The following is a 23,872-nucleotide window of genomic DNA, read 5'->3' as shown; positions in this document are numbered from 1 at the left end:
AATGATACTCAGTATGTGGTATTAAAATACAGCTTTACATTTTAAAACCCTGAAAATGTATCAGTCAATATTTTTCTTTTGTTGAGAAAAAATGAGTTAGGAGCAGAGACTTTCTTCTGAGAAAATATGTAGGGCACATACCATATTTAGCTCTTAGGAAGTTTTTCTTGTTTGATCACATAACTGTGAAAAAACAAGGCATGACTACAGAAATAGTGCTTTACACAGACAATTGTGTTACTGACAATGACTACTTAGAATAAGTCAACTAAACCTTCTCTTTCTCCAGGCTGCTTGAGCATCTATACAGCTCTGACCTTTCCCTTCTTGTCCTTCAGTCCTAGAGGCATGAGAACCTGGGAGAGATGTGATCTGAAGAGCTGTGGAGAGGGGTGAGGAGTGTATGCAACCCTATGAACTCCAGCCATGGCATCTTCTGCGAGTTGTTAGAATATCCATTCACATGCCCGTCCACCTCATAGATAGAAGTGTTGATCTGCTGAGCCCGTACGGTGCCTTCTGATGGAAAATTTATGGGATATTATATGTAACCAGCGGATCAGTCTGTACTGAATAAAACAAAATAATGGGTTGCTACAGAAATTTCTCACTGACCTGACTTTGTGAAAGACGCAAGTAAGATATTGGTGTTTGTTTTTTTAAAACTCAGAAGGGAGTCTATGTATACTGGCCACAAAGTTGTAGCTCTTATACCTGCACAGAAAGTCACAAGTCTGCTCCATCTTAGTTCTGAATCACACAGATAGATGAGGGGAAGTGACACAGTTTATGCTGTTCTTCACCCCATGTGACAATATTCTATAGGTTCCTTGAGAGGTACTATAGTTAATGTTGAAGTGAAGTGTTAATTTATGCTTTACTTTTTTACTAACAACTTTTTTACTTTTACTAAAAAATTTGTACATTTGACTTATGCTGTGTCCCGATTACTACATAACAATTATGTTCCTGGAAGATTGGTGTGAAAAACGAAGGCTATTCAGATTTAAAACCACAAATGGAGTGATATTAAAAAAACTCTCAAAACCTGACAAACTTGTGTTTGCAACATGCAGTTTTATTCTATATGATAATGAATAATGTGGAGTTTGGTCCATCTTTGGATCAGCTTACTTGTGTGAGAAGAGTTTCTCACAGATAAACTACTTAAATTCCAAATGTTACTCTTGCCTTCGAGATGAGAGCATTCACTCTTGTATGAAAATCAAAGTTACATTTTACAGCCATAATGCTGAAAATGAAAATGTCTAGTAATGTTCAGAAATGTAAGTCAGATTAAAGAAATTAGATTTGTTTTGTTTTTTTATTATTATTTTTTAATAGTCTATTATCTTGCATAAATCATGTGTTAACAAGCTGTATTTCACATATTAATTACATGATATTCAATGGATGCTGTTTACAGGTCTAAGGTTCAATTCTGTATCAGATCAAATAAAGGAAGAATGTCATGCTGAACAAGACCTTAACCAAAATTACACTGTAATTGCACAATTTCTTCTTGTAATGTTTTGTTTCTTACCAAAAAAGGATCCTTTCCTTTTGATTCTTTTACACAAATAAATGAGATACTTCTGTCTTAAATGTTGACTCATGGGAGGAGAAATCACTTGTGGGTAAACCAAAAGTCAGACTGTCTTCATGGCAAAAGTACATTTATGTAAAGAAATTTCTTATATTTGAAGGTCAAGGCTACTTTCAAAAGCAATGTGATCCAAAAACACAATTAACAGTTAGTGACTATTCAGAAATCATGAGAATCCAAAGCACCGTGTACTGGTTTCAGGCATGTCAGATATGTCGACTGATAAACATTTTATTAATGAACGTTGTTGATTCCTGGAATCATAATCTACATGACACGAATTCATCTTGGGTGAACAAACATTAATCTTTTGTTGATGTTTTTTTTATTATTTAAATAGCAGAAAAACACATTTTTATGGTTTTCTGATTAATGCACTTAATGATCAATGCTTTAAAAACTCCTGGGAGACGAGTTTCTCTGCTTATTCCCAGATGAACTTCAAAGGCAAATCACCAAGTTTCTCCCGAAGGACTTGATCCACTCTTTCACTCTGTGCAACAGTCAGTGTGTTCTTCCAGTCTCCAATCTGACCTGTAATAAAGACAAAAACACAACACCTGATACCCTGATATCACATTTTTCTGCACAGCAGCTGCAGGTCTGTTATGCTACCTTTGCGCAGGAATTTTCCACTGAACCTCTCTGGCAGAAGATGCTGATAATTTGCTTTTGAGTCATTCTTCATGTTCTCAAACTTAGCTTTTTCCACAACTTGACTGATAGCAGCTTCAGTCAGGTTTTTCCCTAAGAAGTTGCAGATCTTCCTCACTGATCCTTTCAGGTCCTGAAAGAAAATCAGGAACACAACAGAAAAAGAACCTTAAACTCTGCCAGATATTTTATTTGAGTTTCCTTAGGAACAACAAAAGTGTGAAGAAACATCTTACCAAAATCATTTCCTCGTAGGTCAGGAAGAGGATGTTGTACTGGTCTCTGTTTAAATACCACTCCCTGACGTGGTCAAACCAGGATGACGATGTAACTGTATAGTGGCATAATGCATACAGTTATTTGGCATTCTGACTTAATTGAGTTCACATACAACCCACATGTCACAAGAAGAGCTCAAGTGTAAGCTCTGTAGTTACCTACAGCATGACTGTAGGCATGATCAGTCCCCCATGCTAATCATGCAGTGGTAGTGTGCCTCCAAATGTAGTACAGATTTTGTCAATGTGCTCAATCCACACACACACACACACACACACACAAAACTGGTGTTGGTGCTAAATACTAGCACAGCACCACAAAATCACTGGGTACTAAAGTGGAACCACTGTTGCCACACACTGAAACCTTCAGGTCACAGAAACCAAAGTTTTTCAAGTATGTAAAGCTGCAAGAGCTGTGAGATGAATCACATGACAGAAAAGATAAAATGTTTAGCAACAGATTTTTTTTATACATTTTAAACTGTACCTTTTAAAACATGGATTACTGCATGGGCATAGAGTGCACATGACCTTCCTGCTGGTGCATGCCAAGAAAAACAGGTGTTTTGACACATTTGTCATATTAACTCAGTAAATATTAACTCAGAATAAACACCCTCTCTCATAGTCCACTGAATCTGAATCCAGGATTTGGAATTTAAACTTTAATGAATCAGTAATTTTTCTCCAAAAAATTCTAGAACAGAGGTAACACTTTACATAGTACAATTTTCAAAGCACAGGAGCGGGAGGAGTGGCAGCCATTTGTTCATCTCTAGCTTATTGAGTGTTACTCTGAGCCTTGGACACTCTAATAAAAAGTTTTGTTTTTTTTTCTTTTCTGCAGTCTGTGGTGCAAGGCCCATGATAATCTATCAATAATTCTACCTCAACAATTCTTAAACATTTATGTGAATAAAGGTATGATAGGATTAGAGAATCAATTCAGTTCTATTTGTATTGTCACCTGAAGGCAAATTATGCTGATTTGACCGCAAGACGAAATGTGTTCACAAACAAATGAAATCTGCAAAGTGTTTTGCAACGTCACCACTGGTTTAAATTTACAGCTTGTACTGCATTTACAAAGAATAATAACACAAAAAGTAACAAATAAATAAAAATACACACACACACACACACACATATCTCTCTCTCTCTCTCTCTCTCTCTCTCTCTCTATATATATATATATATATATATATATATATATATATATATATATATATATATATATATATATATAGATAGATAGATAGATATCTATATACAGTGGGGCAAAAAAGTATTTAGTCAGCCACCGATTGTGCAAGTTCCCCCACTTAAAATGATGACAGAGGTCAGTAATTTGCACCAGAGGTACACTTCAACTGTGAGAGACAGAATGTGAAAAAAAAATCCATGAACTCACATGGTAGGATTTGTCAGGGTGGAAAATAAGTATTTGGTCACCTCAAACAAGGAAAATCCCTGGCTCTCACAGACCTGTAACGTCTTCTGTAAGAAGCTTTTCTGTCCCCCACTCGTTACCTGTATGAATGGCACCTGTTTGACCTCATCATCTGTATAAAAGACACCTGTCCACAGCCTCAACCAGTCAGACTCCAAACTCCGCCATGGCCAAGACCAAAGAGCTTTCGAAGGACACCAGGAAAAGAATTGTAGACCTGCACCAGACTGGGAAGAGTGAATCTACAATAGGCAAGCAGCTTGGTGTGAAAAAATCAACTGTGGGAGCAATCATCAGAAAATGGAAGACATACAAGACCACTGATAATCTCCCTCGATCTGGGGCTCCACGCAAGATCTCATCCCGTGGGGTCAAAATGATCATGAGAACGGTGAGCAAAGATCCCAGAACCACACGGGGGGACCTGGTGAATGACCTGCAGAGAGCTGGGACCAAAGTAACAAAGGTCACCATCAGTAACACACTACAACGGCAGGGAATCAAATCCCGCAGTGCCAGACGTGTTCCGCTGCTGAAGCCAGTGCATGTCCAGGCCCGTCTGAAGTTTGCCAGAGAGCACATGGATGATACAGCAGAGGATTGGGAGAATGTCATGTGGTCAGAAGAAACCAAAGTAGAACTTTTTGGTATAAACTCAACTCGTCGTGTTTGGAGGAAGAAGAATACTGAGTTGCATCCCAAGAACACCATACCTACTGTGAAGCATGGGGGTGGAAACATCATGCTATGGGGCTGTTTTTCTGCCAAGGGGACAGGACGACTGATCCGTGTTAAGGACAGAATGAATGGGGCCAAGTATCGTGAGATTTTGAGCCAAAACCTCCTTCCATCAGTGAGAACTTTGAAGATGAAACGAGGCTGGGTCTTCCAACATGACAATGATCCAAAACACACCGCCCGGGCAACAAAGGAGTGGCTCCGTAAGAAGCATTTGAAAGTCCTGGAGTGGCCTAGCCAGTCTCCAGACCTCAACCCCATAGAAAATCTGTGGCGGGAGTTGAAAGTCCGTGTTGCTCGGCGACAGCCCCAAAACATCACTGCTCTTGAGAAGATCTGCATGGAGGAATGGGCCAAAATACCAGCTACTGTGTGTGCAAACCTGGTAAAGACCTATAGTAAACGTTTGACCTCTGTTATTGCCAACAAAGGTTATGTTACAAAGTATTGAGTTGTATTTTTGTTATTGACCAAATACTTATTTTCCACCCTGATTTACGAATAAATTCTTTACAAATCCTACCATGTGAATTCATGGATTTTTTTTTCACATTCTGTCTCTCACAGTTGAAGTGTACCTCTGGTGCAAATTACTGACCTCTGTCATCATTTTAAGTGGGGGAACTTGCACAATCGGTGGCTGACTAAATACTTTTTTGCCCCACTGTATATCTCTCTATACAGATATCTATATATTATTATTATTATTATTATTATTATTTATTTATTCATTTCAGGCACAACAAAATACATATATTGAACATAAAGTGCACAAAACAAAAAACAAAAATGACCTGAAAAGGAGTGGGACGAAGAAAACTTATTAAATCCCACCCCTATACTCACTCATCAACAAAAAACAACAAGCTTCCCACAGCTACGCCCATCGTTACAACCAAACAAACCATCAACAGTCCCGGGCACATGCAAGCATCTCAACGGCAGCTCGCAACAACAATTAGAACCATCATAACTAAATACAGAATATATAATAATTATAAATTGCGTTACCACAGGTAACAGGCAATAATAATTACATAGTGACAAACACACATACATATACATACATACATATATATCTACACACACATATACATACATACGCACACACTTTTTTTTTTTTTTTTTTTTTTTTTGGAATCCATACCAGCAATGGTAAGAGAACAGACATTACAGAGCACACTAAAACCATCATTGAGTATACTGTGACCAGACCAACTGTTTGTAGAGGAATTTAAATCTATGAATATTTTTGCATTGTTTCAGTTGTAAACTCAGACTGTTCCAGATTTTCACACCACATATAGACACACAAAAACCTTTACGGGTTGTTCGAGTTCTGGGTAATTTGAATTTGTAAATTTGTAGGTAGAAGTTTATTAAAGGCTTTGTATAAGATTATAGATGTATTGTAATTAACCAGATCCTGGAATTTAAGTAACTTTGCCTGAAGAAAGAGTTTGTGAGTATGATCTAGATAACCGGCCTTGTGAATAATACGCAGTGCTTGTTTCTGTACTGTGACTAATGGATTAGTTGTATTTTTATATGTGTTTCCCCACACTTCCACACAATATGTAAGATATGGAAGAACCAGGGTACAGTACAGAGTACGAAGTGCATCTTTATCAAGGTATGGTTTCACTTTGTTCAAAACTGTGAGGCTTCTGGAAATTTTGGTTTTTATGTGTCTGACGTGTGGTTTCCATGAAATTTTGTTATCAATTACGACTCCCAAAAATTTGTTTTCACTCACATTATCAATTGGTACACCTTCAATGATAATTGGTAATTCTATATTATATTTTAAATTACCGAAAAACATTGCTTTAGTTTTATTTATATTTAATGATAATTTATTTATATCCATCCATTTTTTTTATTAATTTTAGCTCCCTGTTTACGGTCATTACAAGATCAGTATAATCATCGCTACTGAAAAATATGTTGGTGTCATCTGCGAACAGTATGAGTTTAAGTACTTGAGAAACATCAAAAATATCATTTATGTATACATTGAAAAGTTTTGGTCCCAACACTGACCCTTGGGGAACACCACATGTAATACCAAGTTTCTCTGAATGGTAATGCCCTATGCTAACATATTGTTCCCGACCCATTAGGTAACTTTTTAACCAGTTACCAGCTTTCCCTCAAATACCATATCTTTCCAATTTATCCAATAAAATTGAGTGATTGATTGTGTCGAAGGCCTTTTTGAGATCAACAAAAATACCAACTGCATATTTATTTTTATCCAGTGCATTGGTAATTTCTTCTACTGCCTCAATTATCGCCATTGAAGTGGTTCTTTGCGTTCTGAAACCATACTGACGAACATTTATTATTTGATGTTTTTCAAGGAAGTTTTCTAATCTTGAATTAAAAAGTTTTTCTAAAGCTTAAGCTTAAATTTCAAAACTTACATTTTAACTACTGATTTTATCTACTGTTCTGATTTTATCTGTTTTGATTTTATATACTGTTTTGTTTGTTTGTTTGTTAATTAGTTAGTTTGTTTGCTTGTTTTAATCAATTTTAAATCATACTTTTTATTTGTTTTTGTTTCTAATGTCTCTGTAAAGCACTTTGAATCACCTTGTTGTTGAATTGTGCTATACAAATAAACTTGCCTTGCCTAAAATTTTTGAGAATTGAGGCAGTAGAGAAATAGGCCTATAATTGGTAAAACTGTGTTTGTCATTACTTTTGTATAGTGGTATTACCTTCGCAATTTTCATTTTTTTTGGAAAACAACCGGACTGAAATGATAAATTACAGACATATGTTAAGGGACTAGCAATATTCAGAATAACCTGTTTAACTACAGACATATTTATGTCATGATAATCCATTGAAGACTTACTTTTACATTTTAATGTGATATTTATTACTTCTTGCTCATTTGTAGCTGAAAGGAACAGTGAAAAGGGATTTGATTTTATATTACTGATATTTTCATTTTTTTGACACGGGATGTCCGCTGCTAGTTCAGGGCCAACATTTATAAAAAAATTATTGAACCCATCTATCAATCAATGTTACTCATGTTATGATTTTCACCATTTGCATCAATGAAACATTCAGGATATGATGTTCCAGAAGATCCTTGTTTAATTAAGTTATTTAACACATCCCAAGTTCCTTTTATATTGTTTTTATTTTCATATAATCTTCTTCTATAATAAAGTTGTTTACTTGTTCTTAAAATATCAGTCAATTTATTTCTATATGCTTTATATCTTTGTTCCACTTCTTTTGTTTTTACTTTGATGAACTGTTTATAAAGATTGTTTTTCTTTTTGCAAGCATTGATAATTCCTTTGTATATCTCTCTATACAGATATCTATATATCTCTATATAGATATAGAGATATATATATAGAGATATATATATATATTAGGGGTGCAACGATACTCGTATCGATATTGAACCGTTCGATACAGTGCTTTCCGTTCGGTACACATATGTATCGAACAATACAACATTTTTGATTTATTTTATCAACTTTCCTTCTGACGATGCTGTCTGTGTTGAGCGCTCAGTGGATCTGTGCTCGACAGTGCAGCCTAGGCGGAGTAGTCGAACGCAGATTCACTGAGCGCAGGGCAAGCTAGCGAGACAGAAGTTAAGCTCTCCTTGCAACATGGCAAATTGAACCTCCCCCACCCTCATTCAGATCTGGCGTTTGGAACTATTTTGGTTTTCATGTGACGTATGACCCTGAAGGTAAGCGCGTCATGGACAAAAGTAAAACAGTATGTCGGATGTGCCACGCAATGCTCAATTACATTGGTGAGAACTAGTGCGTTAGCGCAGTTAGCTTGTTAACGTGTTGGCCGTCCAGCCCTACGCACAGGGAGATCCGCGGTAGCTCATTAACGGAGATTTGCCGTGTTGTGGCGTTAACGTCATTTCAACGAGATTAACACTGACAGCACTAGTGGGAACACAACGAATATAACTGCACATTTACTCCGACATCATCCCACTCAGTTTATTTAAATCCAGGTTGAAGACTCACCTGTTCTCAGCTGCATTTGAATAAAGCACCAAATCCGCACTCAAAACTTACATTTTAACTACTGATTTTATCTACTGTTCTGATTTTATCTGTCTTGATTTTATATACTGTTTTGTTTGTTTGTTTGTTTGTTTGTTTGTTAATTAGTTAGTTAGTTTGCTTGTTTTAATCAATTTTAAATCATGCTTTTTATTTGTTTTTGTTTCTAATGTCTCTGTAAAGCACTTTGAATCACCTTGTTGTTGAATTGTGCTATACAAATAAACTTGCCTTGCCTTGCCTTGCCTAGTGCAAAGACAAGTTGAAGCAGACAAAAACAACAAGCACGCATGCTACAAACTTTACCCGAGTCATTAAGACAGCCGTTAGCACATGATTCTCCTTATGGGGACCTGATATGTTTAATATGTTGCTGAGAATATAGCCCAGAAGAAGCGTATAGTATAGCTTTTATTTTGGAAAGAGCCATTTCTCTGTAATAAACTCTCTTTTCCAAAGATGAGTGATTCCTAATCAGATTTATTTTTTTTATTACTTTGTTGTTTCAGCAACATTGAATTTAAAAACTGTACTTTTGAGTTAAAATATATTTATAATTTTAATAAATGACAAATTAAAAAAGCATGAACATTTTTTTTTTTGTATCGAAAAAATATCGAACCGTGACACCAAAGTATCGAACCGAACCGAACCGTGAATTTTGTGTATCGTTGCACCCCAGATAGATAGATAGATAGATAGATAGATAGATAGAGTGTGTTTTGTGGATTGAAAGTGAAGAAACTTACTTACCGTTTCCTGTTATGTACCACTCAAAAAACTGGTCAAAGCTCTTGGGAGTTTCCAGGTCTGCCAGGGCTTTGCTGAAGTTATAAAAAGACACCACGTTGTCCTTTGGATTCCTCATCATATACAGGATCTGATAAATATTTTTTTAAAAACAGTTTGTTACTTAAATGTAGAAATTAAAAGTCATTAGTTTAAAAGAAAAATAATTTAAAAAATTGATTTCAAATAATTGTTTTTAAATATATTTTAAAGGCTGTATTTTTTTATAGCTCTTTTTCTCCTATTTCTACTTGATTTGATGAACCTCTTAGTCTGCAATGACCTCATCGTAAGAAAGGAAAAGAACAAAAAAATATACTGAAATAGAAACACAGAATCACTTGAAATAAAACAAATGCTAGTGCTAGCTTTTTGGACCTGGAACCATGTGTTTGTGTAGAAGTCTATGATAAAAATGACCCTCAGATTCCTTGATTTATGACCCCATTACAAGATTTTGATATAGGATCGTTGTTTTAAGTCTTACCGAACAAAAAACAACATTTGTTATGAAAAAAAATTGAAGATTAACCACTCTATTTTCATTTGCTAATATTTGAGGGTTTCTAAAAGTTACCAATGGTCATAGTGCAAGCTTCAAAAGCTGGACTTCAGTGACCAATAGATACATCACAAAAAATGTAATTAATTTTTAAAAGTACAAATTTAATTTCCTTTATTTTTGCAACAATAAGTAATAAAATAAAATGCTTTTAACTTTCTCAAACTTTAAGACTAGGGCTGTTCGATATAACGTTATATATCGGATGAGGATATAAAAACGTCTATCGTTTCATTTTACGCTATCGTTTGTTTCGTGGTGTCGCAAAATAAACTGTTTACGGCAATATTTTTTCATCGTTTTGATGGTCACTGTAGTGGGTATATTAATTTCTTAAAGTTCTCTCTTTCTCTTATATTTAATATAACCACGCTATGGACGGACAAGCACCTGTTTTTATGCGTTGTGGTTAGCAATAACGACGGTAACACCATCGCGTGTCCGCTTCTTTATGTTCCACATAAACCTTTTACAATAAAGCTCAAGATCCTGTTGAGACTTTTCAAAATAAACTGAATCACGTGAAAGAGCAGATTATTTACGGATGAGAAGTAAAAAAGAGCCGCCAGGTGCTAAAAAATAAACCTTAGACTCAAACGTTAGAACAGGCTTTTCCCCACAGCACGCCGTGTAATAAATACTCACAAAGAAAACGGCGGCCGTTACAACTTATGTCTAAAAATGTATAGTTTCATGCATCGGTTAAAACACTCGACTCCAGGTACACGACGCGCAGCTGGAAACACTTCACACAAGTCGAGCTGCCTGAGATTCACAGAATTTACAGAAAATGTTACATTTTTGTGATTTATATCGTTATCAGGACGATAGAATTCTTATATCAGGATATGAGATTTTGGTCATATTGCACAGCCCTATTTAAGACTGCCTCTTTCTTCAAGAAGAATTGAGCTTCTATAAAGTACTGACTTTTGCCTTCTTCTCTTTCACTCCTGGAGGCATGATATGTTCAGGTAGATGCGAGGTGAAGAGTCGTGGAGAGGGAAGAAGAGTGTATTCAGCTGTCTTGTACTCCAGCCACGGCATCCTCTCCGCGTTGGTTGAATATTTATTCTGATTCCCATCCAGTTCGTAGATGGAAATGATGATCTGCCGAGCCCATACAGTGCCTGATGTGGGGAAAACGTTAGAGATGATCAGTGGATCAGTCTGGCCAGCACAAAGCTGCAAATATAAATAATGTGTAAGATTTTTCACCAACCTGACTTTGGATAAGTGACAAGGAAGACATCGCTGTCTTTTATTTCAAAACTCTCAAGAGAGTCTATGTACTCTGGAGTTGTAAGACCGACTGCAAAATTGAAGTTTTTGTGCTTGAAAATACGATGATCTCTCATCTGCTCCATACTGGTTCTACATAAGACAGATAAAAAAAATATACACAGGAACGAAAAATCTGTGAGTCACATGGTGGAGAGGTTTGTTTGTCCCAGGGTCCCCGGGGCTACATTGTTGGGGGTCTTTTTGACCCCTGATAGGCTTTCCCATGGCAAATTGATGCTGGGTGAGCAGTGTTGGGGAGTAAGGGAATACATGGGGAATACTCTGATTTTGATTGCTGGAAACCCAGACAAAACGTGCAATAAGAGTGTAATGTAAGCGTCCTGTTAATGTTGGTGGCGTCAGTTACACAATGGACCCAGAGCCAGAATAACAGGGCCAGCAGTGAACGGGCATGAATGGTTTTCTTACTTGGAAATTAAAACACCACTTCATAAAAAGAATGGGATGGGCGAAACCTCAGTATCTTTGATGTATTATTGCTGTGTGATTTTTATTACAATTACTGAATGCTACTCGCCACCAAGCTAACATTGTTAGCTGGCGTTAGCTGACATTAGTTCATAGACTGCAGACTGTTTGGCTATTTCTAAATACTCAAGTACGCCAGTCCTCGTGTTCTTGCTAGTCCAGACTTCGTAAGTTTACACGGGAGTGCTCCCGAGAACGCAGTGCGATCGTTCTACAGCAGTGTACTTGATGGCATCACACCTCCAGAGTTTTTACTGCCATCCTCTCTTAATTTAACTGTGATTAATATTTGCAATGGAAATTATACATGACAAAAAAAATACACATGATGTAGTAGATTTCTTTAAGAAAAAAAAGATAATTTAAAAAAAGAAGCACTTTGGCAAAATTCGCTTGTACGTATCATCTGTTTCATAATGTCTAATAAGTTTCATTCAGTTGAGCACAATCCCTCCATGACAGAAACACAAGCTTAACCTCTCTGAATAAACATAGTGCACATGTACGCCTAATTACAAATCAGAATATAACCTGATCATTTCTGATCAGATTATCTCCACATTGTAACATACTGTTTTTAGACTTGATGGATAGCATTAGCAACATGCTAGCTGCAAATAATCATGTGCAGTTCCACATGATTATCAACAGAGAAAAAGAAAACATATTACTGATACAGAAATAGTTTTCTATACGTGATCACTGCAAAAAGTGCAGCCTTGCCTAATGTGTCCACCATACTGTTACTCATTTTATATTAAGATTTTGAAAAAATCTAGTTAGTATTGATTTGGCGAGTGGCCTTCAAGTTCAAAAATACATTTTGGGGCATGTATTCTGTAATCTGTAGTGGAATACATTTTAAAAGTAACCTTCCCAACACTGTGGGTGAGGAACCAGACGAAGAGCAATAATATACCTCAATAAGTGTTTTTGTCTGTTTATTATCAATTTGCACACTGCTGATTCATACACCCTTTTAATTTTGCATTTTCTACATTTTAATTTTATACTTAATTTTGAATTTTAGTTTATTTTTGTATTTTTAGTGATCCGGAATTGCATTTCACTGCATGTTGTACTGTGTATGTATTTTAATTTGAATGTGTCATACGAGCCATTTGGTCCTTATTCGATCCTTATGCAACCATTGCAAGAGCTTCACTGTGTTACATTCCATGATACGCAGCCCTGTTGTTTTTCTGTAGCTCTTATTTTTCAGGTGTCAGGCCTCCACCTATTGGCCAATTCAAAGTAAAATGGCACGTGTCTATTGGCATGGGGCGGCAGACCTTTTTGTCAAGCAGCTAGGCAGGCCTTTTGTTTTGTTTATTGTTTTATTTAGACTTTAAGGAGAGTGTTGGCCTCTTTTCATTTTGTGAATTTTTTTTGATTTCGCTCAACCGCCTGGTCCTCCTCCCCCGCCTTTTTTCTTTTGTCAAGTTTTTTATTGTCAAGGCATGGTAAATAATGAATAAATCCTGCCTGACTATTAACCTTGCTGTTGTCCCTCTCGTTCATTAGCTTAGGTTGTCTGGTGTTGCCCCCACCATGGTGGTGAGGGGGGAGGAGTCAGAAGTCAGACTTGTTCCGGTGGTTGTTTGACTCTGCCAAAGCTGCGTTTTGTCACTGATTATTTTCATAGTTTTTATGGGGAGAATATGTGCTGCTCTCAGCTAATAGGTTTCCTAACCTGTAAGACCGAATTGTCCTCTTTTGGTCTGTTTGATATCTGACTCGTTCAGTGTGAAAGAAATTGCTGCGGTATTTTGTTAACGGCATGCACTGTGCTTTTTTTTTTTTCAGGAGAGCTGCCCTAGCAGATGCACAACACACATAGCCAGTAGCGGGGGCGGTTGCCCGGGTCGACATCGTGGTGGGGGGCGGCATCACGGGCATCGGCAAAAGGAAAAAAAATGCTCGTACTCGTGCTGCCCCGACGTCATGCCAGTGCATATTGGGAATGGCATAAGCACTGATCGGTTTTCTATCGCCCATTTGCTGGGAGTAAGGGCGCCCTTCGTTTGCGAGGTGCGCCTGCTGCTCGCCGTGCAGAGAGGAGAGGGCAGGGCGGCAGATGATTTTCTGACTGGCTGGAGCAGCATCTAATAACCAACTCGCAAAGTAAAACAAAATAAAAACAAACCAACAAACACAAAAACACCAGACATTATGATACAGACTTATAATTTGCACCGATGTTTTTTCGAAATTCTCGTCGGTGTGCCTGCTTGCTGCCGAAGTCAAAGTAAACTTTATTGTCATCTCTGCTACAGTCCAGTATATAGAGACACGAGACGACAAGGCTCCAGTTACAGCAGTGCAAGTAAACAAACAATAAATATAAGAAGAGTAATAAAATAAATATACACTTTAGGACTCGGGGTAAAGGGATCAATAACAATTTAAAATTTACAGTTTGATGATTTAAAGTCTCACACATAAGCTGTCGAAAGGGGAGGGGGGCCTGTTGCTTCCAAATAGAGCACATTTCATTTATAATGTTGTAAGTCCAAGTCCATCATGTATTCATGATTTGAATCCTGGGTTGTGTGAAATCTCAGAAATGCACCCTAGACAAAGTGAATCTGTGAACTAAGGTGTAGGTCTGTTAGATTATGTTGTGCTGATCCTTGGGTTGGGGGATGGGTGTTCATACTGGAGTGCAAAATTAAAACCAATGGAAGATGGACAAGAAAAGTTCAAAGCCATCAGGTCCTCAGTTTAGAAAAAAGAGAAAAGAAGAGGAGGAGAAACGAGCAAAAGATGCAGGTAAGCAGATGTGTCATTGGATAATGGCAGGTCATCCTGAAACAATTCAATTCAATTCAATTCAATTTTAGCGCCAAATCACAAAAAATGTCGCCTCAAGGCACTTCATAGATACAGAGAAAAGCCCAACAATCATATGACCCCCTATGAGCAAGCACTTTGGCGACAGTGGGAAGGAAAAACTCCCTTTTAACAGGAAGAAACCTCCGGCAGAACCAGGCTCAGGGAGGGGCAGCCATCTGCTGCGACCGGTTGGGGTGAGAGAAGGAAGACAGGATAAAAGACATGCTGTGGAAGAGAGACAGAGATTAATAACAGATATGATTCAATACAGAGAGGTCTATTAACACATAGTGAGTGAGAAAGGTGACTGGAAAGGAAAAGCTCAATGCATCATGGGAATCCCCCGGCAGCCTACATCTATTGCAGCATAACTAAGGGAGGATTCAGGGTCACCTGGTCCAGCCCTAACTATATGCTTTAGAAAAAAGGAAAGTTTTAAGCCTAATCTTAAAAGTAGAGATAGTGTCTGTCTCCCGAATCCAAACTGGAAGCTGGTTCCACAGAAGAGGGGCCTGAAAACTGAAGGCTCTCCCTCCCATTCTACTTTTAAATACTCTAGGAACAACAAGTAGGCCTGCAGAGCGAGAGCGAAGTGCTCTAATAGGGTAATATGGTACTACAAGGTCATTAAGATAAGATGGGGCCTGATTATTTAAGACCTTGTATGTGAGGAGCAGGATTTTGAATTCAATTCTGGATTTAACAGGAAGCCAATGAAGGGAAGCCAAAACAGGAGAAATATGCTCTCTCTTTCTAGTCCCTGTCAGTACTCTTGCTGCAGCATTTTGGATTAACTGAAGGCTTTTCAGTGAGTTTTTTGGACATCCTGATAATAATGAATTGCAGTAGTCCAGCCTGGAAGTAATAAATGCATGAACTAGTTTTTCAGCGTCACTCTGAGACAGGATATTTCTAATTTTAGAGATGTTGCGCAAATGGAAGAACGCAGTCTTACATATTTGTTTAATATGTGCGTTGAAGGACATATCCTGGTCAAAAATGACTCCAAGGTTCCTCACAGTGTTACTGGAGGCCAAGGTAATGCCATCCAGAGTAAGAATCTGGTTAGATACCATATTTCTAAGCTTTTCAGCGCCGATTACAATGACCTCAGTTTTATCTGAGTTAAGAAGCAGAAAGTTAGTGGCCATCCAAGTCTTTATGTCTTTAAGACATTCCTGCAGTTTAACTAATTGGTGTGTGTTATCTGGCTTCATGGACAGATAGAGCTGGGTGTCATCTGCATAGCAGTGAAAATGTATGCTATGTCTTCTAATGATGCTGCCTAGGGGAAGCATGTATAATGTAAACAGAATTGGTCCTAGCACTGAACCCTGTGGAACTCCATAATTAACCTCAGTGTGTGAAGAGGACTCTCCATTTACATGCACAAATTGGAGTCTATTAGATAGATATGATACAAACCACTGCAGTGCAATACCTGTAATACCTACAGCATGTTCTAATCGCTCTAATAGGATATTATGGTCAACAGTATCGAATGCTGCACTAAGGTCAAGAAGCACAAGCACAGAGATGAGACCACTGTCAGAGGCCATAAGAAGATCATTTGTAACCTTCACTAAAGCTGTTTCTGTGCTGTGATGAACTCTGAAACCTGACTGAAACTCTTCAAACAAACCATTCCTCTGCAGATGATCTGTTAGCTGTTTGACAACTACTCTTTCAAGGATTTTTGATATGAAAGGAAGGTAGGAGGTTGGCCTATAATTAGCTAAGACTGCTGGGTCTAGAGATGGCTTTTTGAGTAAAGGTTTAACTGCAGCCACCTTGAAGGCCTGTGGTACATAGCCGATTATTAGAGATAGGTTGATCATATATAAGATTGAAGAATTAATCAATGGCAGGACTTCTTTGAGCAGTTTTGTAGGAATGGGGTCTAAAAGACACGTTGATGGTTTGGAGGAAGTAATTATTGAAGTTAACTCAGATAGATCGATTGGAGAAAAAGAGTCTAACTTAACATCAATGGTACTAAGAGTAACTGTAGATAATATTACATCTGTGGGATGATTATTGGTAATTTTTTCTCTAATGATAAAAATTTTATTTGTGAAGAAGTTCATGAAGTCATCACTAGTTAACGTTAAAGGGATGGTTGGCTCAAAAGAGCTCTGACTTTTTGTCAGCCTGGCTACAGTGCTGAAGAGAAACCTGGGGTTGTTCTTATTTTCTTCAACAATCAGAATCAGAATACTTCATTAATCCCTAAGGAAATTATGTGGGTTACAGTTGCTCCAAGAAGAAATGGTAAAAATAGCAACAGTAACAGACTAAACTCCAAACAATACATTATGTTACAGATTTTAATATTAATTAGTCATTGTCAATTGTTGATTTGTCCTGTTCTCATTGTATGACGAATTATGATGGCTGTTTGATAGCCGTTTGCATACTATGCATACTCTCTCTCTCTTCATGTGTGTGTGTGTGTGTGTGTATCCAACAGTTTTATGTTAACCCTTTAAAGCCGGTTGGAGCGGGCACGCTCTGTTTTGCATAACTACTTTTAAATCCCGGTAGCACTGCAACTACATAAGCTAGCGCAATAATTTTTTTTGCATATGAAACCAGAGGAGTTGTACTTACATCTTATGCCATCAGCTTGTCCTAGGTCACGGTTTCCTTCCACATATAGCTTTGCAAAAACTGCATAAAAAGCACTTGCAGCAACAAAAACATAATATTCCAGAAACACGCTTTGCCGATCCGATCAGCTGTTCGTAACACTTGCTACGTCCATCAGGGCGCAACTATCGCATGTCCGCCATGACCTGCCCGAAACCGGAAGGGACGTCATTTTGCGGAAATGTAGTTTTTTACCATCAGGGCCTTATGTGCCTATACTGGTGTTTTTAAAAGTTATGTTTGACTTTATGACTTTCTGTGTCGTTTCTGGGATGCATATTGCACTGCTGGAAATAGTTTATTTTGATGCATATGCTGTCTTTTTGCAAATTTGCATTATAATATTTATTTTTGTTTTTCTTGTAGTATATAAAAATTGGTGTATTTCAAAAATAAAACTATGAAGACACGTAAAATAAATTTCCTGTGGTGGGAAACTATTTTGTGCAACTTTTTTGTATTTACAGTTTTGAGGGATAAGCCTCTTAAATTTCTCTGACTAGAAATATATGTTAAAGTTTTTTGTAGTTTATTGCACTTTTTTGCAATGTATGTAATTACTATGCACGTAATGCATTAAAATTTGGGCTATAATGGTTGTATTGATGTATATTAACTTGAAATGCTCCAAAAAATGGCTCTACACCATGTAAAAATATGATATAAGCCCTTGTGGACTTGGTTCTATGGTAGGTCTTAAAGGGTTAATGTACAATCCTTAATATGTTTTGTGTGTGTGTGTGTGTGTGTGTGTGTGTGTGTGTGTGTGTGTGTGTGTGTGTGTGTGTGTGAGGGGACTAGACTAGAACTGCCAGTAGATGTTGGAGTAAAGATGAACAAAATGCAGACAGCAAATCCTGATCCAACTATAGGAATTTGTATTTAAAAACAAATCTTATCAGAATTGTTGCTTGAAAATTTGAGTACTGCATCCAGAATGAAACCTGTATTTAAGACTCAATGCTATTGAGCCAACCAGAAAGCGAGTGCAAAAAACAACGTGAGTGCACATTTGCACTGTTTGAATGTGACTCTTAAGAAATGTGTTAAAAATGTGTTACACTAAACACAAGCAGTACAGAAGAAAAGGTTGATCCAATCAAAAATATATTATTGTGAATGTATTATTGTAAATGACGAACATTGAACAACTGGTTTTACAGTTGTTCCCTGTCATAATAAATTTCCCAAATTTCCCAAACAGCAGGAATTAACAAAACATCATCAGGCATTTTGCACATGTAACTCATGTAACAGGTGCAGAGGCTGCAGCCGGTTTAATATAAGATGTAATTCTTGTGGTTTTGGCCTGCAACCTTGGAAATTCTGCCTTCCAGTGACCTTTCATGACAGTAATTGCAGACATTAGTTTTTATTAGACTTTTATCAAGCTTAGAATCGAATTTAAATGAACGAACCTTACCCGACCTTGAGTGATTACCCACAACAACCGAACAAGAACCTCTCCTCACACTGTCTGCTGTCTTTACTTTGCATGCTGGAATATTACTCTTATGGAAGAGTGCAAACTCATCTGCCGGTGTTCCATATTAACTGGTGTCACAGATTAACTGGTAACGGTCAAACAGATGTGTAGTAGACAACAAACCAGGAAATAAACAGTTAATATTTCATCTGTGACATTTGTCAGGTTCATTTAAACACACTCCGTCAGTCCTATTGCTCCTGACACAGGTTGTGTCAACTAGCTCCAGCTGTGGCCAATGTCATGGTCCTGGGTCGGTGACCCAGCGCTTCAAGTTTATTATTATCATTTTCTAGTTTATTATTATGATGATGATTATTGTTTGAGTTCTCTTCGGTCTGCCTCTGAGTCTGCGTCTGTATCTCTGTCTGTCTATGGTGTCACCCCGTCTGTTTGTGAATCTGTCTGTTCAGTTCAGCATCTTGTCTGGTTCCCTGTGTCTGAGTTTCCTGTTTTATTGTGAAGGTCTGTGTCTTATGTGAGTGTGCTCAGTTTACGTTTCCCCTGTCTCGTCAGTTGTGATTTCTCCCAGGTGTGTTCCCCTCCTGTCTCTCATCCCTTGATTACTGCCATCTGTGTATTTAAGCCCTGTGTTTCTCTGTGTCAGTGTCGCATCATACCCTCAACTAGCTGTGTGTTCTGCTTCCGTGTTTCTAGTGTTTAGTCACCTGCTCCAGTTTAGTGTTTCTTTTCTAGTGTTTCAGTTCTCAGTTCCTCTGTTACGACCTTTGTTTGTCTCTTAGTGAGTTTATTTAGTACGAGGTTTCTCCCAGCAATAAAGCTGCGCTTTAAGTCTCACTTCTGTGTCTGAGTTCTGCATTTTGGGTCCACAAGTCCTGCTTGCCTGCCTGCCACACAGCCAACCATGACAGACAAGTGCCATAGCCTACAGCCAAATTAACATCTGACTTGCATCTGCACCTGGCTCTATCACCACGTTTTAATTCCCGTTTCATGCGAAATAAATTTTTAACTTTTAATGTTTTAGGTTACTGCATCTTGCAAATAAGCTTTTAACCCTTTAAAACCGATCGGAGCGGGCACGCTCTGTTTTGCGTAACTATTTTTAAATCCCGGTAGCTCTGCAACCACATAAGCTAGCGCAATAATTTTTTTTGCATATGAAACCGGAGGAGTTGTACTTACATCTTATGCCATCAGCTTGTCCTCGGTCACAGTTTCCTTCCACATATAGCTTTGCAAAAACTGCATAAAAAGCACTTGCAACAACAAAAACATAATATTCCAGAAACAGGCTTTGCCGATCCGATCAGCTGTTTGTAACACTTCCTACGTCCATCAGCACGAACTATCGCATGTTCGCCATGACCTGCCCGAAACTGGTAGTGACGTCATTTTCGCGGAAATGTAGTTTTTTTTACCATCAAGGCCTCATGAGCCTATACTGGTGTTTTTAAAAGTTATGTTTGACTTTATGACTTTCTGTGTCGTTTCTGGGATGCTTAGGACTCAAATTGCACTGCTGGAAATAGTTTATTTTGATGCATATGCTGCTTTTTTGCAAATTTGCACTATAATATTTATTTTTGTTTTTCCTGCAGTATATAAAAATTGGTGTATTTCAAAAATAAAACTATGAAGACACTCAAAATAAATTTCCTGTGGTGGGAAACTATTTTGTGCAACTTTTTTGTATTTACAGTTTTGAGGGATAAGCCTCTTAAATTTCTCTAACTAGAAATATATGTTAAAAAAACAAAAACGATTTTCAATTTTTTTGTAGTTTATTGCACTTTTTTGCAATTTATGTAATTACTATACACTTAATGCATACATATTATTAAAATTTAGGCTGTAATGATTGTATTGATGTATATCAACTTGAAATGCTCCCAAAAATGGCTCTACAGCATGTAAAAATATAATATAAGCTCTGGCGGACTTGGTTCTATGGTAGGTCTTAAAGGGTTAAACTAAATTAAATGGTACTGAGTATTTATTTTTGGCCTACATCAGTAAAAAATGACAAATTATATACATAAAGTTCTAAAATCGCTACTCCTAATGTTCATGATTATTTAAAAAATATTTTTTCCATAACAAAGAATTATGTCATAAACAAATATTATGCATTAATATTTGACTAGTGTTGTAACATCACATCTGATTAGCATAGTCTGCTGTTTCTTTTCTCTGGAAATAAACACTTGGGGTCAAAAAAGATAATATAGATCGACACAGCTGGAGAGAGCTGGTAGTTATATACAGTATATGTAACTTATACCCACATAGCAAGCATGTCTGGCCTGGATCTGGTATCAAGCCAGTACCGCTGGTTGACTTCTGGCATGTGTAGGAATGTTTAGCTTATTTTAGAGTTTAGAAATGTGTTAACATAGAATGTAGAATTATTGTAGAGACACTGACACTGCCCTCAATGTAATAAAGGCCTGACTGTGTCATGAACGTAGGAGTAGATTGTAGGAGACCCTCCCCCATTGAACTGTGAAAGTAAGACAAAGAGGAGTTAATGCTGAGTGGAAATTTCCCAGAGGATACCAGGGTGGGGCTCTCAACATTTGTAACTGGATAACTGTGGTCTGGAAGGGAAATGGGTTTTTATGACCTCTAGGGAGTCACCTACACCCACAGTGCTTTAACTGTTACGCACCCACATGCACACTCACTCACATGCACTCACATAGGCATATGGGTACGCGCACACACAGGCACTCGCGTGCTCGTGCACATAGACACAGACACAGAGTTTGCAGCTGCTGTCTCTGGATGCCTCGACGAATAAAAGAACCGGGATAAAACTGATTTCGCAACACATGATAAGACGTATTTCATCCAGATATGGGCCAGGCCTGGCATAGATGGCACTGTTTATGTGATCGCATACCACATCTGGCCCGATTGTGGTTTGGGTTTTGTGGCCCAGGCTCATAGAAAACAGCTCTGGCCCGGATCTGGCATCAAGCTGGCACTTCTGACTGACCGGTGTCATGGCAGGGTGTATGTCAACCAGATGTGGGCCAGGTCTGGCAATGATGGCACTATTTATGTTCCTATTTTCCTATTTTAGTTAGAAGAGCCAAATGCCACGTTGCAATACTATACTGCTATAGTAGCCAATGTTTCAAATGCAGATTTGACAGGTTTGTGAGTGTACACTTTATCCAAAACCTAGTGACGATTTACTCATGCTTACCTCTGAGTGGCTGCAGTTTAGGCAGTAGAGCAGGTCACCTGCTGATCTGAAGGTTAGTGGTTTGATTCCTGGCTCCTCCAGTCTGTAAGAGTGGAGCTGTGTCCCAATCCAGCGACCACACGCTTCGTTTGTAGATTGATTATGTCACAGCGACGCGCCGAAGGGAGTCCCAATTCGAAGTGTACTCCAAATGCGATCGACAAACGCGCAGTTAATTTTCCCAAATTTGAAGGGCGGGTCCGGTGTAGACTTCGTGGTCCCGTGTATCCCAGTATTCCTAGTGCGGCGGTGGGTGTGGATATTTCTTCGGGGAAAAAAGGCGGAGTGACCGAAGAGTAAACTTTCAAAAGTTAGTACTGAATATAATGTCACTTATTTATGTGCGAATGTTTAATAATGAAGAACATTAAAACATGACTGTTTGGTCACATGTCAGCAAAGTTATGTGGCATTAGTGATGTTTGTACTTGCAGCGTTAACTTGGTTTTAAAGCCTTTACTTTAAAATATACACCGTTCAATAGTTGGCCTTAATCTTACAGAGAATGTGATGATTTCATGGATAATTAAAGTTAGTCATATATCCACAAACACAACAGGCTGAAAGTCAGTGAATGCTGCTCGGTTTGCAGTCCTGAATATCACGGCACAAGCAGGATTCACTGCACTGTTAATGTTAACTATGTTATATTGCTGCCTTTGTTCGGTGGTGTCGAGCCAAACGGACTTTAACGTGTGTTTGAACGAGCTGACGGTTCACTCGTTAAGCTGAAAGAAAGATGCTTTAATCACAGGAGTCACACATGTGTCCACTTTACCATCTGGGAACTCTTCTTGTTTAGCACTCGTAATAACACAAACACTAATCCTCCTTCTCTCGTGCTGTTTTGTAGCAGTGTGTACACCTGAGACTCTCACCTGTCTGTATGTCCTGCACTCTCTCTCTTTTTCTTTCTCTCTGATTGTGTAATAAAAGTATGAACATGTATTTATAAGTTACACTTGTGTTTGAATCCTGCAGCTTATCACACATTTGATTTCCATGTGTGACAACTGCAAGTGTCCAGAGTGAGGACAGACTGAGGGACCCACTGCTGCACATCATCTGTGAGGCTTTGCACCCCTGATGATCCACCAGGACAAACTCAGCGTGTGTGAGGAAGAGGAGGAGGAAGAGCCAGCAGCAGCTGACAGATGGAGAGAATAGACAGACTGTTCCCTGTTTGTGAAGGACTGCTAGGAAAGTTTAACATAACTAATTGTCTGTCCTGAATCAGTCTTATTAGGTAATGTTCAAATAATTTTATCATTAAAGTTTTTTCAATGTGGTAGAAAGTACTCAATTAAACGCTATGAAAAGCAGTAACAAGTTTAATATTCAGAAACCTAAAGTATGTATCAGCAGCAGAATGGAGCTAAAAATAAATGTTTGTTTCAGTTCTATGAAGCTTTGAGTATTTTGAATTAGTAGTACTGCTGTGTTTGTTGCATCATATTGCTATAATTGTTTATATGCTTTATATATTCTGAGGTACGTTGATCTATAGTGTTACATCATATTCTATAAGGATGTTATGTGTTTGTAGACTTTCTGCCCAGTTTGACCCATTTAGCAGAAGTCAGCCTGTTTAAGGCTCTGATATCTATTCTGTATGACTTAAAGCAGTTATGACATGGTCTGATTTTCTCACCCAATAAAGGGATATTTAATATATCAGTCTACTCTTCATTGGCTCAGAAACAGTTATCACAGCTCGTGGATTTTCTTTTTACACATATATGTAAGCATTGAGGCAAATTTGGTAATGCCA

At 37.9% G+C, this 23,872-nt stretch overlaps 1 protein-coding gene across 1 annotated transcript; it reads right to left on the bottom strand.

Annotated features, from left to right (window-relative positions):
* Positions 1 to 1,516: 1,516 nt before the first annotated feature.
* On the bottom strand, positions 1,517 to 22,225 carry LOC148103036 (amine sulfotransferase-like). The gene is made up of 7 exons (XM_087840077.1): positions 22,063 to 22,225; positions 11,367 to 11,518; positions 11,075 to 11,274; positions 9,547 to 9,673; positions 2,497 to 2,591; positions 2,222 to 2,393; positions 1,517 to 2,140 (listed from the first exon to the last, which is right to left on the bottom strand). Exons 2-7 carry the CDS (start codon positions 11,509 to 11,511, stop codon positions 2,031 to 2,033), a joined length of 849 nt encoding a protein of 282 aa, XP_087696203.1. The 5' UTR covers positions 11,512 to 11,518; positions 22,063 to 22,225; the 3' UTR covers positions 1,517 to 2,030.
* Positions 22,226 to 23,872: the final 1,647 nt, after the last annotated feature.

Source organism: Neolamprologus brichardi, chromosome 4 (assembly GCF_056152115.1).
Source record: "Neolamprologus brichardi isolate AB-2024 chromosome 4, ASM5615211v1, whole genome shotgun sequence".
Classification (NCBI taxonomy): domain Eukaryota; kingdom Metazoa; phylum Chordata; class Actinopteri; order Cichliformes; family Cichlidae; genus Neolamprologus; species Neolamprologus brichardi.
The sequence above is the reverse complement of the archived record's forward strand: the minus strand, read 5'-3'. Positions and strand labels throughout refer to the sequence as shown.